Source organism: Triticum aestivum, chromosome 2D (assembly GCF_018294505.1).
Source record: "Triticum aestivum cultivar Chinese Spring chromosome 2D, IWGSC CS RefSeq v2.1, whole genome shotgun sequence".
Taxonomy (NCBI): Eukaryota; Viridiplantae; Streptophyta; class Magnoliopsida; order Poales; family Poaceae; genus Triticum; species Triticum aestivum.
The window spans coordinates 209,394,212-209,412,215 of NC_057799.1; the positions used below are offsets into that span (position 1 = coordinate 209,394,212).

Sequence of the window (18,004 nt, forward strand, 5' to 3'; positions counted from 1 at the left end):
GATCCAGGGGGTGGTGTGTATATGTATGTCTCGTGACTTGGTGAGTTGTGGATCGTGGCAAGAGCGTGACCATCTCCCATGCCCCCATTAAAACAGTGGAAAAGGGATACACAACAACCGCTGCAACCATCATTATTATGGCATCTCCAACAGTACCATGTCATTGTTGGTTAGCCATTGCTACATTACCTAAATCCTAAATGAAAGGGTAATAATTCTTACATGCAAGCCAATGCAAAAGCCAAATCCTATGTGAAAGGGTATTCCCTGAGTAATCTATTGTCCTGATCCATTTTCAGTCTCAACTTTAGACAGCTCATTCTGATTTCCCAGGCCAGGCCTTTTGGGGGAGAAGAAAAAGCAAAAGAGATAGTAGTACTATCTCGGACTGGACTGGCGTACCAAAGCAAAGGAGAAAGGGCTCGTCTTTCTTAGAGAGGAAGGGGGGAGGCGCGATGCGGAAGAGATTTCTTCTGTGGCCGCTGCTGCTCGCTGTCTCCGCATCGTCAGCTCTTCTTGGTGTTCTCGCGGCCGACCTTAGCAAAGGTGAGCTTTCTTGCTTCCTCTTTGCTTTCCCTCAAAATTTGTTATTTCTGCTCAATCCTGCTAAATGTAGCATACTGTGAGCTACTTATGTTTTTGCATTCTTACCCAAATCAAGAATCCAGAATCCAGGTTGAGTAATTTTGTGCCTACTCTGCCATCTTGCTTTCCAAGTTTGCTGATGTAATAAGAGGTGGATCTTCCCTTAATTGATAGATTATCTGCCGTCCTTTTTTACCCCTAGCGAAAATTAGGCTAGCTAATTTCTTGGAATACCATTCCGTTTCTAGATTTGCGGAGACAACGTCCCTTTCCTCGCATTTTTTTTGAGGGTGACGTTTGACGGAATGAAGAATTTGATGGAGACACATTTTCACAAGTTTTGGACACCCCCACCCCACCCACGAATTCTATCCATTTGCTCTTGTAATAATATTGATAGCTTCCTTATCCCTCGAAAGTAGTCCATTTACCGCCCCTTCCCGCTCATATGTGCAATTTGGTTTGCTAAATAGTAGTATGTCATTTAAAGATAAATCTGCTCAGGCTAGGAAGGAGGCATGGGAAATTTAAGCAGGAGGAAATGAAACAAGACGTCCAAGCTTTAATTTATTTCTCTACTACTCCCTCCGTCCCATAATATAGGAGCGTTTTTGACACTACACTAATGTAAAAAACGCTCTTATATTATGGGACAGAGGGAGTATATTGTACTTTCATGATTCAATGAACCTCTTGCACCTTTGGTGCAACTCAAATGGTACATTGATTTTACAGTAATTGCTTACTTGATGCTTCCTAGCATTGCTATTCATTGTAGTTCTAAATGCTTGCTTGTTTTCAGAACCTTTTACCATCCGTATAAGCTGTGGGAGTTTCGACGATGTCCACACGGCACCTACCAACACGTTGTGGTACCGAGATTTTGGTTATACTGGTGGCAGGTTTGCAAATGCCACTCGCCCGAGCTTTATTGTACCCCCACTGAAAACTCTTCGATATTTCCCTCTGTCTGATGGCCCTGAAAACTGTTACTACATCAACAATGTTCCCAATGGGCACTACCAAGTCAGGCTTTTCTTTGCCCTTGTGGCTGATCCTAATCTTGATAGTGAGCCAATATTTGATGTTTCTGTTGAGGGCACTCTATTCAGTTCTTTGCTTTCGGGCTGGAGTAGTGATGATGAGAAGACATTTGCGGAAGCCCTGGTTTTTGTTCAACACTCTAGCTTATCAATTTGTTTCCACAGCACCGGTCATGGCGATCCATCGATCCTTTCTATCGAAGTTCTCCAAATAGATGATAATGCCTATAAGTTTGGTTCCCTTTGGGGAAAGGGAACAGTGCTTAGAACTACCAAAAGATTGACATGTGGTTCTGGAAAGCCAGCTTTTGACGAAGACCTAAACGGTATCCACTGGGGTGGTGACAGATTCTGGTTAGGTTTGAAAACTTTATCATCTAGTTCTGATGATCAACCTATATCAACTGAAAATGTTATAGCAGAGACATTGCTTGCACCAAATTTTTATCCTCAAAGTATGTACCAATCAGCTATTGTGGGCACTGATAGGCAGCCGACGTTATCCTTTGAAATGGATGTTACTCCAAACAAGAACTATTCTGTATGGCTTCATTTTGCAGAGATTGATAATGGAATAACTGCAGAAGAGCAAAGGGTATTTGATGTACTTATCAATGGTGACACTGCTTTCAAAGATATTGATATAATCCGCATGACAGGAGAGCGTTTTACTGCGCTTGTTCTGAATAAAACTGTTGCTGTCAGTGGGACAACGCTAAAAATCACCTTGCAGCCTGTTGAAGGGACACATGCCATTGTTAGTGCGATTGAGGTTTTTGATATCATTCCAGCTGAAATGAAGACCTTAACTCAAGAAGGTTGGTGCTTGACACTCTCCAAATTATCTTCCCTTTATTTCAAGCAATAATAAGTTTATGTTAGTAAATATGCTTGTTGCTTGGAAACCTTTTTTTTATTGGTGAACCGTATGAAACAGCCATTTGCAGTCCTTGGTTGACATTCTTGCTATACATAATATGGTTCAGAAAACATCTAGGACATTTTCCATTTCATGGTGTATAATCAATTGATGGTTGACAAAATCTACTTTTCAATAAAGATGCTTTTATTAAACGCGAACAAGTAGGACAGCTTTTCTCTGTCTTCAATTTACAGCTATTCGAATGAGTATCACCAGAGGCCAGAGTTAAGCAACTAGGTTTCTATATTGAGTCTCTCCTTTGCCATGCTCTGTAGTGACTGCTCTGCGGACTTTGAAGGGTTCACTTGGTCTTCCTCTTCGATTTGGCTGGAATGGTGACCCCTGCATTCCTCAGCAGCATCCGTGGAGCGGAGTTGATTGCCAGTTTGACAATACCAAAAGGCAGTGGGTCATTGATGGACTGTATGCTCTCTACCTCATACCACTTTATATCACAAGCATTTGTAGTCTTTTATGATCAGGATGCTAAACTTTCTGCATTGTATTCAGTTTGTTAATTTTGTATGTGTTTAAATACCTGTGGAATTATCCCTAATCTATGCAAATAACACAGTGATGATATGCAGGGACTATCTGCTTATTGATTTGAGGTTGAAAAATCTCCCTGTTGGTTGGGTTTCTGTTACATGAAACTAGACTTGTCCATGTGCAGTCTGACCAGTTTGGTATCAGTCCTACGAGTCCAAAAGTCTGACTCAGCTGCAGCCAAATAGTTTTTGCAAATATGTAGACATAATATGTTATTTAAGATGAATTTTTTTTCATATTACATATAACATAAATAAATTGGAAATAAAGACTTCTGGGTTCGGATCTAGCGTGTACAAGCCATGCATTATCATGCCTGGCCTGGGTCATGAAAACAGTACACAAGTACTAGTGCATTGGTATGCTTTACATGGGCAAGATTAAAGATGCAATGTGAATTGCCAACCTCACCATCAACAAAGGGCTTATAAGACCAATGATCAGAGACAAAGATTGTACCTAGGTGCACTAGTCATCAACTAACAGCCCTAGTTTTCAATGAACTAACACAAATGACATCACTTACAAAATTCCATGTATATTGTGAAGGCTGTGGTAACTGGTAAGCTTAATGGAAGTTGTAGCACCTATTTTTTGTAGAATACTAAATATAAGAGCTTCATCATGTGTTTTGGGAGTCAACAATTTATTGTCCATCTGATATTCCATTGGGCTTGCTAGTGAAATTTCAGGTCTTACTTTCTTGAGAAATGCAAAAGCAACATGACACATGTTGATGCACATCAAAATATCAGGGCTTCAATTGAGAGGTTTGGGGGTTTTGATCATGGGAAAATTGCTCTCATTATTATTTGAACCCACTTCACTCCCATGGCAGCATGGTGCACGTAGCTCCCTCTCGTGCAGGGTCCGGGGAAGGATCCGACCACTTTGGGTCTTTTCTATGCAGCCTTTCTCTGCATTTTTGCAAGAGGCTGTTTCCAAAACTCGAACCCGTGACCTCATGGTCACAAGGCAACAGCTTCACCGCTGCGCCAAGGCTCCCCTTCACTTCACTCACATAGCGTTCTCGGAAAATGAGTTTGCTAAAATAACCCTACTTAATCGCATCACTATGCTCTGTCTTACCTTCCCTTAGTCTTTCCTCTCCCCTCCCTCCCTTCCCCCCTGCCATGTAGGAAATGTGCAAGGGCAAGGCTGTCTTAAACCCTTTGCTTTCTCCTCACCACTGAAAAGTAGTCCAGATGAAGCCAAGAAGAAGTCCGAAGCCAACCTCCATTGACGTGATGGCTCATGCTGCTGATCCTGTGCCTGACCTTCTCTTCTTCTCCCATGGTGATGCGGTCTGTGGTCGTGATGTTGATGTTGTCGAAAGGCAATAATGGCTGGCATGATCTTGTCGGCATATGGCTCCTTCTCTGCTTCACATTGAGCCTGTATCTTGTTAAAATATGTGCTGAATATTAGCTGTACGAGTTGTGCTCCAGTTCGACTTGTAATGAGCAGAGGGTTAGGTGTTTTAGTCGAATACGTGTAACCCGGGCCTATTATATAAAGGCACCATGGGGTAGCCAAATATACTAGACATAAGCTGGTAGGCTAGATAGAGATCACATGAGGGACGGTTCGGCACAAGTGGTAGGGATGGCCGGACCGGCCATGACGAGTGGTCTGAGACCTATCTGATGGCCTCAGCGGGCTTGTCGTTGACTGTATCATGTGATTTGGTACATGGAGAGGAGCGCCCATAGTCATGCCCTAGAGATGTAGCCATGTTGGTGAACCTCGTTAACAAATCTCGGTGTTGTGCTCGTGCTTTTGTGATTGCTTTTCCTCGACAAATTGACGCGCGCCTCAGATTATTCTAATAAGTTGTATGAGCGCAAGGTTTTGATAAGGTCACAAGTCGATCTAGAGTATGAATCGCGCTTGGTGCGAACACGACGTGTGGAAGAAACAATTATTGAAGCTGATACTGGTCGGTTGGAGGATTTCTTCCATGGAAGTTGTCAGGTTGCGCTGGACTACATCGAGAAAAGAAGCAATTGAAAGCAATAGATTGGAAGGCAGTAGCACGTGCAATGGCGGCAACGTGTTCTAGATCAATCTCGGCGTGATTAGGTCGGGTCACGTGCAACAACGGGAGTCATCAGGATCTTAGAGTTGACAAGCGTTGTCGGCAACAGGAGTCCTGAGCGGTTCCGGCAGTGCAACACATAAGCAACATGCTACATGGGCCAAGGCGGAGCTCATGAATAATGGTTCAAATCCAAGGTACATGGAGGTTCGCGCATGGTGGCTTCAAGATGGCGGGGACATATTCGCCAAGGTATAGTGGAAAATATGTGTCGAATATTAGGTGTACGAGTTGTGCTACAGTTGGACTTATAATTTGCGGAGGGTTAGGTATTTGAGTCGAACACTTGTAACCCGGGCCTATTATATAAAGGCACCATGGAATAGCCAAAATAGACTAGACATAAACTGGTAGGCGAGACAAAGATCACGAGAGGGACGGTCTGGCACCCATTACAGGGGTGGCCGGGGACCTGTCTGATGGCCTCGGCCGGCTTGTCGTGGACTGTATCATGTGATTTGGTACATGGGGAGGAGCGCCCATAGTCATGCCCTGGGGATGTAGCCATGTTGCTGAACCTTGTTAACAAATCTCGATGTTGTGCTCCTACTTGTGTGATTGCTTGTCCTCGACGGATTGATGCGCGCTCGAATTATTCTAACATATATTGGGATCATTTATGCAAATACTGCAGAGCATATTGTGCTAGAGGTGGCAAACCGTGGCATGCGCTGGTGAGCGGAATTCGTGCCAGAGGTGGCAAATCGTGGCACGCACCGGTGAGCGCGGGTGTAACGCCGCGGCCATAGCCATCGGTTCCCGGCCATTATGCCTGGCGGGATCTAGACTAGCCCCACAGACCAACACTAGTGTTTCCTGCGCACTTTATCCTCAGTAGTGCGCACAGCGCACCCGAGATCAACTTCCTAGTCGGTCACTCATCGTCAAATCGCTCGAAGCCAAGCACGCTTAACTTTGATGTTCCTTGCGAATGTGCTCCCAGAAAAGAAGGAATTCCTTGTTGATATGAGTAGTCTATCATTGCTATTAAGCCAGGATGTCACATACACCCCCACTCAAAGGAACCGACGTCCTTGTCGGCCCACCAGGAACGTTCTCCATTTGCACACGTCTATGCGCGCCAGTGCCAACATCCACATGTGACCATTTCGTGTGCCATAGCTGGCCACACGCACCATGTACATGTCTGAGCCACTGACCAACACATGTCTGTGTAACAGCGAGGGTCGGCTCTGATACCATTTATAACGCCCCAGACATAGCCACCGGTTCCCGACCATTATGCCTGGTGGGTTCTAGACTGGCCCCACAAACCAACACAAGTCTTTCATGCGCACTTTGTCCTCACTTGTGTGCACCTTGGATAACTTCCCAGTATGCTTAACTTTGAGGTTCCTTGCGAATGGGCTACTGGAAAAGAAGGAACTCCTTGTTGATATCAGTAGTCACAGCGGGCCTCGACTTACTCGGATGTCACAGCGGGCGTCGGCTTACTATGAGGTTCCAATTGACATTTCAGCAGTCTATCATTCCTATTAAGCCAGGATCTCACAGCGGGCTTCGGCTTCCTCGGATGTCTTGATAGGCCCTGACAACAGGGGTGAACCTACATAGTGTTGAGTGGGTGCCTAGGCCCCACTCAATTTTTGAAATTTCAATAGGAATTGCTTATTCTAAAAGAACTTTTTGAAATTTTTCAAATTTGTACAATAAACGCCCCGCTCCAGTGATTTACCCCCACTCCACAAAATTTCTAGATCCACCCTTGCCTGACAAGCTTCAGTGCTGGATCAGCATCCTGGGAAACCTCGTGCTGGCCACTGTATACCTTGTGCATATGGTGGACACTCTCACGCCTTGGATGAGCCCTTCTGGGAGCAGCAGGGATGTCATCAGCAAGAAAATCATTCTCATAGTGGAGGAGCCCTGGTAACCCAGACACCGCCGACTATACGCTCTAGTCTATGGCTTTAAGCTCGCTGACAACATTTCACAAAGCACCGAGGTCATGTCCTCTACTACTCTACACATAACACCTCACAGTAATGTCTTCAGCTGACCAATAAGATGTGCTACATGCTTGGTAGGGATAAGCTCCTTTTGTGTGTTGTTAATATACAATGACCGTTACAGATCAGAGCTTCGTCACACTTCACAGGTTGGAGTTTTCTAAATTGGGGGTACTAAAGGTTGAAGAAGAGCATTAGATGTGCATCCCACAGACCCAAAGGGCAGTGGGGAAAGGGAGTGAGGTAGAGGAGATTTAGAAGACTGCAGATGGAGCATATGTGTGATTATGTGGTGGTATTCTAGGAGTGCTCTGAGAGCGAAGTGGATTTAAACTTTAAAATAGTTTTATGAGAGCATTTTTCCCTCCAATTATTTGTTGTTACCTTGTTTTAGGCCTTAACAGCACCTTTTGCGTTCTTATATTCATTACAATTTCATTAATCGCCCATTAATAAGTTATTGTTACTGCAAGTATTTGAACTACTCCTTGAACATGCAGAGGTCTTGACAACCAAGGCTTGAGAGGAGTTATACCTAGTGATGTATCTAAGCTACAACACCTGCAAAGCATGTAAGTTTGTTTCACAACCCCAATATGAATGCATGAGTGCATGATCATTTTAGTTCTTAATATGAATTGAAATGTCATGGTTACCATTATGCTTTGCTATATCTTGTAGTACTGAAAACCCGTAACACCATTAGCTACATTTACTGTTGATGGATGCATTTTCATAAACCCGTGCAACCAAGGTTTTTGAGTCGCTGAGTCAAGTCAAGTCACCATGCCTCCGGTTCAGCGATTAGCCGGACCTAGTCGGTGATTAGTCGCCACTAATTGCCCAAGTCGCTATCCTGCACCTTCTCGGTGATTAGTCGGCATCTAGTCGGTGACTGGTCCGCGACTCAAAAACCTTGTGTGCAACATGAAGGATCACTGGAAATGGACTGAAGTATCTAGAAACAACTTTGTAGTTGTTCAATCAGATACAAAAGGGCTGTTCAAAGATCTGATTGCCTGGGTTCCATGCCTGATCCACAGAAATCAGCTATGCTGGAACAATTGCAACCATTTTATTTGAGTAATACAAGCCCTTGTTCCCGGCAAACAAAAAGTATAGTCTTCTGAAATATATGTTGCTATTTTTGAGCTGGTGGCGACTAGTTAATTCCTAATTACTTCATAGATGTGTTTGAATTTTGCACAAAAAAATGTAAGTACTGCTCATAACAAAATTTAACTATAAATTGAATCTTTGGGACAATTCTCGAGTGACATATGCTGAAAGTCAAAGTCTGTTCAAGCTTTGCATTACATGATTCATGCGGTATTCATACTCAAAATTCCCAATGCTGCAAACAGGCCAATTTCCATTGGCAGAATTAAATGGACTATGGACGTGATTATGTAATCAGGAGCAAATCAATATTGTCAATGATCCTAAATTTGAGGATATCACTTAACGAAGTCTAAATGAAACTACCTGCCTTTCTTACTGTCTTAAGAAAGTACTGGCACTATGATTTTGGCCTGACAAAGATAAACTTTCGTTTGATCAAACAGAAACTTCAGCGGTAATAGTATAAAGGGCAATATTCCATTGTCTTTGGGTACCATCCCAGGGCTACGAGTACTGTAAGTCTCTGCAACACCAGTATTGGGAAGTCCCAGTTTTTCATTTAATCCTTATTACGTAATCATATTTGTAGAGATCTGTCATTCAATGAACTCAATGGTTCTATTCCGGAGAGCCTTGGCCAACTGACGTCTTTACAGACACTGTGAGGACATCAATTGCACATTTTTTTCTTCTGTTTGGGACTTACTTCGTGCTTCTTCCCCCTTAACTAGAGATACTTTCTCTTAATGCAGGAACCTAAATGGCAATGATCTTTCAGGAAGGGTTCCAGCCAGCCTGGGAGGAAGACCTCTACACCGAGTTAGATTCAAGTAAGAACCCACAGCATTTATTACTACAGATAGTTTGCATTCCAGTTACTCCTTTCTCCACATATATAGGAGCATAAACCCCAATCTAGATGCACATTTGAGTTCCTGTTTGTCTTAATATTACTTGAACGTTTGGGAGGCTTACAAACTGTTGAAATGACAGCTTTACGGACAATGCTGGGCTGTGTGGAATTCCTGGTTTACGTGAGTGTGGCCCTCATTTATCAGTCGCTGCAAAGATCGGCATGGCTTTCGGGGTACTTGTAGCTTTTCTGTTTCTAGTTGTATTTGCGGCATGCTGGTGGAAAAGGAGGCAAAACATTATCCGTGGTCAGAAATTAGCTGCAGGTAAGAAGCTGTAATAAACCATTTAAATCTGAATGCAGAGTATACAAATTTGTTTGATATAATGGACTAAGTTTTTTCCCCTCCCGTTTTGCAGCAAGGGAAGCTCCCTATGCTAAATCAAGGACCCAGTTTACACGGGATGTGCAAATGGGCAAGCACCACCGCCCGCATGAGACGAGCCCACGGGGTGGCAACAATGAAAGCTCGCCACATTTGCTTTCCTAGTTACTTGCCGCGATTGGTAACGCTATTTCGGTTGTGCGTTCTCTCTGGCATGCTGAGTTAATGCTGCTGTCAGCTTGAGTTGTAAAACAACTGTACATACTAGGTCAGGATGGTGTATATACTCCCTTTTTTCCTCCAAATGTTCAGTGAGGGAGTATTGTCAACTGGGAAATGATCCAGATCATCCTATTTCTAGTTGATAGAACAATTCTATACTAGCTTCATTATCTTTTGTTACGTATATGCAGAACCAAAACTATAAACAGACATTACCCCCCAGTAGCATAAGTCTATTGCATGCCTTACATAACACCCATTGTAATGATCTGTGGATCTCACCAGGACGTTGCTTATTTTCATAGTTCACAGAGGAAGCAAACATTCCAGTCACAGAAAGCAGCCAGACCACCATGGTTGGCCACTGCGGATCACCGCGCCGTGCCTGGGATGTTAACCCACTCCAGGTGCAGGATGATCTCGCCGGTGTCGGTGTTCCTCAGCTTGAGGACAATGTTCTGAGAGACCTTGTCGTCTTTCCATCTGATGTGGCTCTCGGTGGAGAAGCAGTTGTCCTTGTCAGGGTGGATCGTCTTCATCACGGTGTCGTCAGGGACGTGGCTGAGGTCCTTGTTGGCGATCTCGACGAAGTCGAGGATGCTGAACTCTGCATCGCCCATGCTGTCATCCTTGGTGAAAGTATCATGGTCAAAGACTTCCTGTAATAATAATGGAAGCACAACCCCAAAGGTTGGTTTCAGGAACAAGAGATCGATAGGAGATGTTCATCGGAGTAGAGAGTATTGGCGGTGAGTTTCTGAAATCCTGATTGGGATGGAGATGTTGATCGAACTTACAATCTTAACCGGGAGCGTCCAGTTTGTGATGGACAGGGTGAGCTCCTCGTTCCATTCCGGGTTGGTGAATTTATATTTGATACCGGACTTCACTTTCTGCACATGATTACATCTCGGTTTTAGATTTAGCACTCGATCAGCCCAGGCCCAGGCCCAGGCCCAGTGATGATCGGACAGGAAGGAAAGTACCTGCTGTCCGAGGCGGATGACGACGTAGGGGTCGCTGCTGTGGGCGAGGGGGTCGCAGATGGCCAGGTTCACCCCGCTGACCACCTTCACCTTGAGCAGCCCAAGCAGGCGCTCCATGGATCGATCGAGGAGCCGCGGAGAAGAAGAAGATCGATCGTCGTGGACGTTTCTTGACGCGAGTGGGGGAAACACGGGGAGTCGTTAAAATTAGCGGCCTGACGGGGAGCGGCGTTCCATCCAACTACGAACGCCCTATATTTCTGAACTGCTCATATCCATCGATCCCATCTCCGTTGTTTTTAGGAGAACAAGTGCCACATTTATATATTAATAAATTCATATTAATATGGCCAGAAACTATTTGGCGCGTGGTGATGGTCAAAAGGGTCACGTGGACCAGTCAACAGAGTGCGCCGGGTCCACTGTCATTGGCTGCTAGCTTTTTTTTAGGGGAAGTCATTGGCTGCTAGCTTTTTTTTGAGGGAAAGAGTCATTTTTTTTGCGATGGAGAGGGAAAGAGTCATTGGCTGCTAGCTAAAACACCTAAAGGTCTAAAAATGGCCACGGCTAAACCTCAGTGATCCTAGCCACTACGAATGGTTGAGATTTTGACATTATGTATTTAATTGTAGCAAGACAAATTAAAATTTGATTATGATGTAGTTATCAGGGAAAAGTTAGCTTCTCTGCAAAACAACCACATTCATTCTTTTGTTATACCTTGCATGTAGATGTAGGTCTGTTATATCATACCTAGTGTGACTTGCATACATTCAACGTATTGACCCTTGTGGTTGTAATTTATCATGTTGCAGATATTTATACGTCGAATAAGTGATACTCCCTCCGTTCCATAATATAGTGTATATAGATTTTTTTAAAAGTCAAGCTTTACAAACTTTGACCAAATTTATAGAGAAAACTGTTTATAACTACAATGTAGAATATATACAATATGAAAGTATGTCTTGTGATGTATCTAATAACATGTATTTGGTAGTCTAGAATTATATGTTTTTTTCTATAAACTTGGTCAAAGTTTGTAAAGTTTGACTTTTTAAAAAATCTACAAGCACTATTTTATGGAACAGAGGGACGTCTATATTCAACTTTTGTCAGTGGCGTTGATGGACTCTATGAAGATTTTATTTACTTTTCCGCTATAATTTGTTTGTATGCTAGCTTTCAGCTCTGTAGGTATGTAATATTTAGATTCTAGATCTGCGATGTGTGTGGCTGATGACAGGCGCAGCCGACGTCAGCAGCACCGTGAAGTAAACGCCGTTGCCTCAACCGCCCCCGAGTTCATGCACTGGTCTGAGAGGCCTATCAGTTGGAGCCGTGCAGACCAACCGGAGGTGATGCCTTCTCCGGGTTCTTATGCCTTGGTGTTGGATGCCACCCTTGCAACGGAGAGGCGAGCTGCTCGTTTCTCCCAGATCTCAATAGATGGCGGTAGCAGCATCAACATCCTTTACCGCGACACCATGGAGAAGTTGTGCATCAAAGAGAAGCAGCTCCAGCCCAATCGTACTGTCTTCCATGGCATTGTGCCCGGCCTTTCCTGCTCACCAATCGGCAAGATTAAGATAGATGTGCTCTTCGGAGACAAAGTTCACTTCCGCCGTGAGGCGATTTGGTTTGAGGTGGTCGATCTGGAGAGCCCCTATCATGTGCTCCTAGGCCGGTCAGCTCTAGCCAAGCTCATGGCGGTGCCCCATTATGCCTACCTCAAGATGAATATGCCGGGAACCAAGGGCATTATCACGATAGCCGGGGACTACGAGAAGTCGGCCGCCTGTGCCGCGGCCAGCAGCAGGCTGGCCGAGTCCCTTGTGGTTGCTGCTGAGAAGAAGCTCCTGGACCGGGTGGTGGCCATGGCCAGCAAGCAGCCGGACCTGTCACCAGAGCCCAAAGAGTCAGAGACCCAGGGCTCCTTCCAGCCGGCCAAAGAAACAAAGAAGATCCCCCTGGACCCCGAGCACTCGGAGAGGCACGCTATCATAGGTACCAACCTTGATAGCAAATAAGAAAGCGAGCTCGTCGATTTCCTCCGTGAGATTCGAGACATCTTCGCATGGTATCCCAAAGACATGCCGGGTGTTCCGACGGATTTCGCCAAGCACAAGCTACATGTCAGAGCAGATGCCAAACCAGTCAAACAACCCCTCCGCCGACTGTCGGAAGAGAAGAGAAGAATCGTTGGTGAAGAGATAGCCCGACTTTTGGCAGCCGGCTTCATTATGGAAGTGTTTTTTCCAGAGTGGCTTGCCAACCCAATCCTTGTACTGAAGAAAAACAACAAGTGACGCATGTGTATTGACTATACCAGCCTCAACAAAGCCTGCCCCAAGGATCCGTTTGCTTTGCCTCGGATTGACCAAGTGATAGACTCCACAGCCGAATGCGAGCTGTTGAGTTTTTTGGATGCCTACTCAGGGTACCATCAGATCAAGTTGAACCCGGCAGACCGCCTGAAGACCGCCTTCATCACACCATTCAGAGCCTTCTGCTACCTGACCATGACATTCGGCTTGAGAAATGCCGGTGCCACGTTTCAGCGTTGCATGCAGAAGTGCCTCCTACAGCAACTCGGCAGAAATGTCCACGTCTATGTAGACGATATTGTGGTGAAGACAGAGAAGCGCGGTACCCTCTTGGAATATCTCAAGGAAACTTTTGAAAATCTGCGCCGGTAGATCAAGCTCAACCCAGAGAAATGTGTCTTTGGAGTACCAGCCAGCCAGCTCCTTGGCTTCCTGGTCTCAGAGCGCGGCATTGAGTGCAACCCTGTGAAGATCAAAGCCATTGAGAGGATGGAGAGACCCACCCGACTGCGAGACATCCAGAAGTTTACCGGCTGCTTGGCATCCATCAGCCGCTTCATCAGTCGGGTGGGCGAGAAGGCTCTTCCCCTGTACTAGCTCATGAAGAAAATCACTAACTTCGAGTGGAACGACAAGGCGGACGAGGCCTTCCTCCAGCTCAAGAAGATGTTGACCACGCCGCATGTTCTGGCCGCTCCGACTGCTAAGGAGCCCATGCTCCTCTACATCACCGCCACCAGCCGGGTGGTCAGCACAGTCATGGTGGTAGTACACCAAGAAGACGGCAAGGCACTGCCGGTCCAGAGGCCTATGTATTACTTGAGCGAGGTGCTGTCAGCCTCCAAGCAGAACTACCCCCACTACCAGAAGATGTGCTACGGCGTGCACTTTGCCACCAGGAAGCTCAAGCCATACTTTCAAGAGCACCCAATCACGGTTGTCTGGACTGCCCCGCTTGCCGAGATCATAGGCAGCAGCGATGCATCAGGCCGGGTGGCCAAATGGGCCATCGAGTTGGCCCCTTACACCATCTTCTACCAGCCACGCACCGCCATCAAGTCCCAAGCATTGGCCGACTTCCTTGTCGACTGGGCCGAGACCCAGTACCTGCCGCCAGCTCCGGACTCCACTCATTAGCGAATGCACTTTGATGGCTCGAAGATGTGCACCGGCTTGGGAGCCGGCGTTGTTCTCACCTCTGCCAAGGGTGACAAGCTCAGATACACATTGCAAATCCACTTTGTCGCCTCCAACAACGTGGCCGAGTACGAGGCACTAGTACACGGACTCCGGCTGGCCAAAGAGATCGGCATCCGCCGGATCCTGTGCTATGGCGACTCAGACTTGGTGGTCCAACAGTCGTCTGGCGACTGGGACGCCAAGGATGCAAATATGGCGAGTTACCATTTCCTCGTCCAGCAACTCAGCGGATATTTTGAAGGGCACGAGCTCCTTCACGTGCCACAGAACGACAACGAGCAAGCTGATGCCCTGGCACGGATTGGCTCCACCCGTCAAGCAATACCAGCTGCCATTTCCCTTTAGTGCCTCTGCAAGCCGTTGATCAAGCTTTCTCCAGAATCCGAGTCCATCTTCGTGCCGGCTGCTCCCGAAGCAGTCGAATCCGACTTGGGGGTTGCAGCAGCCGGCCTGGGGACTTCGGCAGGCGGCACGGGGACTGTAGCAGTCGCACCCGACCCGGGGACTTCACAACCCGGCCCGGGGGCTGCAGCAGTCGGCCCGAGGACTTCACCAAGCGGCTCGGGGACTGCAGCAGTCGCACCCGGCCCAGGGGCTGCAGCAGTCGGCCCAGGAACTCCAACAACGCAGCAAGCGCCGGCCGGCTCCTACCCGCCGCCTCCCAACCCAACCGCCCTAGTCCAAGTGGCCGTGATAACAGTAGATGAAGTCACACCACCATCATGGGCACAACCCATCCTCAAATTCCTGGTAAACAGAGAGCTGCCAGCTGATGAAATCTCGGCCTGGCAAGTACAGCGCCGAGCAGGAGCGTACACGATAGTAAACAAAGAGCTTGTCAGACGCAGCGTGACTGGGGTCTTCTAGCGCTGCGTAGAACCAGAGAAGGGCCAAGCAATCCTCAAAGATATCCACCAAGGCGAGTGCGGCCACCATGCGGCCTCCAGGTCCCTTGTCGCCAAAGCTTTCCGCCATGGTTTCTTCTGGCCGACTGCTTTGGAGGACGCCAAGGATTTGGTCAAGCGTTGCAAGGGGTGCCAGAAATTCAGCTCCAAGCAACATCTGCCGGCTTCCGCACTCAAGACCATCCCCCTCACTTGGCCCTTTGCCGTGTGGGGGCTGGACATGGTGGGACCATTCAAAACAGCACGCGGCGGCATGACCCATCTGCTTGTCGCCGTGGACAAATTCACCAAGTGGATTGAAGCAAAGCCAATCAAGAAGTTGAACGCTCCGACTGTTGTGACCTTCATCGCAGATATCACCGTTCGGTACGGTGTACCACACAGTATCATCACCGACAATGGCACAAACTTTGCCAAAGGCACCTTGGCCCGTTTCTGCACGACGCAGGGCATCGACTGGACTTAGCGTCCGTTGCCCATCCGCAGTCAAACGGCCAGGTCGAGCGAGCAAACAGCCACATCTTGTCCGGCATCAAGCCCCGACTGGTCGAGCCACTGGAGCGCTCGGCCGGCTGCTAGATCGACAAGCTGCCGGCCGTCCTCTGGAGCCTCCGCACCACTCCGAACAAGTCAACCGGCTTCACTCCATTCTTTCTCGTGTACGGTGCCAAGGCCGTCATCCCAACTGACATTGAGTTTGACTCACCTTGCGTCACCATGTACACGGAGGCGAAGGCAAAGGAAGAACGAGAAGACGACGTCGATCTGCTGGAAGAGGACCAGCTGTTGGCACTCAGCCGGTCTGCCATCTACCAGCAGAGCCTGTGCCGCTACCACAGTCCGAAGATCAAGCCAAGATCCTTCCAAGAGGGAGACCTTGTGCTCTGGCTGATCCAGCGAACAGCCGGCCAGCACAAGCTCTCGGCCCCTTCGGAAGGCCCCTTCGTCATCAGCAAAGCTTTCGGCAATGATTCCTACTACCTCATCGACGCACAGAAGCCCAGAGCATGCAAGAGAGACGACTTGGGCAAGGAATCGGAGCGTCCATGGAATGCAAATCTCCTCCGAAGATTTTACAGTTGATGCAGCATGTACCACGCTACCTTTTGTATTAAGCGCTAAGACATCAGGTCCCTCGAAGAGCACTCGGGGGCTACCCTTTTTATCTATATGATAAGTTCTATGCCTATAAATGTGTTATTCTATTCTTCTGCCTGGCACTGGGTTCGACCAGTCGGCCCGGGGGCTTGCCGCCTTGTACTATATCAGTGCTACCTACAGTCGGACAAGTAATGTGCCGGCATCTAAGCCCTCTCTTGCCATAAGCCGCAGCTCGCAGAGCGACTGTCCGGCTGGCAAGAGTCAAAGGCAGGAAAGGGTGCCCACATGAAAATGGCTAAGGACCAAAGCACTCACATAGGACAAGCCGGCTCCTCGCCTCACCGATCGACTGCCGAGCAGCCGGCCGGCCGGCTTCTCACTTAACTTGCTACGTTCTAAACGGCCAAAGTACTTGTCTTCCCAAACGGCTAAGTACTTGACCCAGCCACGAACCGCAGAGCGGCCGTGTGGCTGGCAAGGCAGCATCCAAGGGAAGACGGCAAAGGAAAAAAAGCCAAAAGAGCAGAAAGCAAGACAAGTTAGAACCCGACAAAGTTAATTTACATAGCAAAAGGCCCTCGGCCAGCATTCAACAGAGTTTGAATACACCCCCAACGGGTGGAACTACGCAAATTTAACAAGTTTGTTCGAGCAACTACAAAAGCAGGAAAAGTTAAAACTGGCCGCCTAGGCTAGAGGAGCAGCAGGCGGGTCCGGCAGGTTAGTGGAGTCCGCGGCGCCGGCTGGTGGAGTGGTCAGTTGGCGAGTCTCGGCTTGGTCGCCTTCGGCAGCAGTCGACGCACTCGCACGCGGCTCGTTGCTCGAGGCATGATCGAGCTGAGGTTGGCCATCCGCTCCATCCTCCGGCGTGTCGTCTTCACCATCCTCGCCCTCCTCGTCCTCGCCTTCGTCGCTGGAGGCGATTTCCTCCATCGAGTCCTCGTCGTCGTTCGGGTTCAGTCCGAACCAGTTCGGCGGCGCCTCGACGCCCTCCTCGTCCAGCTCGGGGAGGAAGACACTGGTATCGGTGTACTCAGTGATCGCCGCCGCACGTTGAGTGAGTGCAGGCCCCACCGCCGCCAACTCTTCGCGGCCCTCCAGGCGGAACATGGCCAACCGGGCTAGGTCCAGCCCAGGATACCACGCCTTGACGAATTCCAAGGCTCTCTGGGTGCCTACTCGAGCGGAGGAACCCTTCCAAGCCTCGAGGCGGCCGATTGCCACCTCTAACCAGTCGGCGGTCCGACTGGGGGTGCGTGGAGCCTGGACGTCTGGCCAGAGGGCGGAAGTCAGCTGGGACCCAGCGCACTAAAGGCAGCGGAGCATACAGTGAGCCGGCTGTAGGCGCGCCCTGGCGGCCAGAAGTTGCTCGTTCATGTTTTGGGGCGCGTTGGGCGGGATCTCCACCCCTTCACTCTTGCGCTCGTCGTGGCGAGCCTCGATGGCCCGGCTGGCGGCGACGGCGTGTCCAGGAAAGAAGTCTGCGCAAAGAAGAACAAAGATCAGAAGTCGGAAGCCGACTCTTGAGACAATCGGCGGCCATTCCAAAGAAAAAGAAGTTTACCGTCGATCATGTCCTCAATCTCGCTGTAGCCAGCGGTGAGGACTGCCTCCTTCTCGACCTAGTTCGAGCGCTGAGTCTCGAACTCGGCCGCGAGGGAGTCTTCCGCCTCCTTGAGCTTCTTGAGCTCCGCCTTGTGCTGGTCCGCCTGGTCCACCAACTCCTTGACCAGGAG

General features: G+C 48.1%; 2 protein-coding genes across 3 annotated transcripts; one reads left to right on the plus strand and one right to left on the minus strand.

Moving 5' to 3' along the window:
• The first annotated feature begins 61 nt into the window (after nucleotides 1-61).
• Nucleotides 62-9,929, plus strand: LOC123052594 (receptor-like protein 4). Of its 2 annotated transcripts, none has more exons than XM_044475844.1 (10): nucleotides 62-260; nucleotides 334-546; nucleotides 1,388-2,446; nucleotides 2,826-2,973; nucleotides 7,668-7,739; nucleotides 8,733-8,804; nucleotides 8,879-8,950; nucleotides 9,042-9,119; nucleotides 9,283-9,467; nucleotides 9,562-9,929. In XM_044475844.1, exons 2-10 carry the CDS (start codon nucleotides 456-458, stop codon nucleotides 9,690-9,692), a joined length of 1,908 nt encoding a protein of 635 aa, XP_044331779.1. In that variant the 5' UTR covers nucleotides 62-260; nucleotides 334-455; the 3' UTR covers nucleotides 9,693-9,929. The 2 variants fall into 2 exon arrangements, with proteins under 2 accessions (XP_044331779.1, XP_044331780.1); XM_044475845.1 differs by having other exon boundaries at nucleotides 78-260; nucleotides 339-546.
• An 85-nt stretch (nucleotides 9,930-10,014) lies between these two features.
• Nucleotides 10,015-11,021, minus strand: LOC123052596 (protein C2-DOMAIN ABA-RELATED 5). Its single transcript, XM_044475846.1, has 3 exons — nucleotides 10,736-11,021; nucleotides 10,547-10,642; nucleotides 10,015-10,408 (listed from the first exon to the last, which is right to left on the minus strand). Exons 1-3 carry the CDS (start codon nucleotides 10,850-10,852, stop codon nucleotides 10,121-10,123), a joined length of 501 nt encoding a protein of 166 aa, XP_044331781.1. The 5' UTR covers nucleotides 10,853-11,021; the 3' UTR covers nucleotides 10,015-10,120.
• Nucleotides 11,022-18,004: the final 6,983 nt, after the last annotated feature.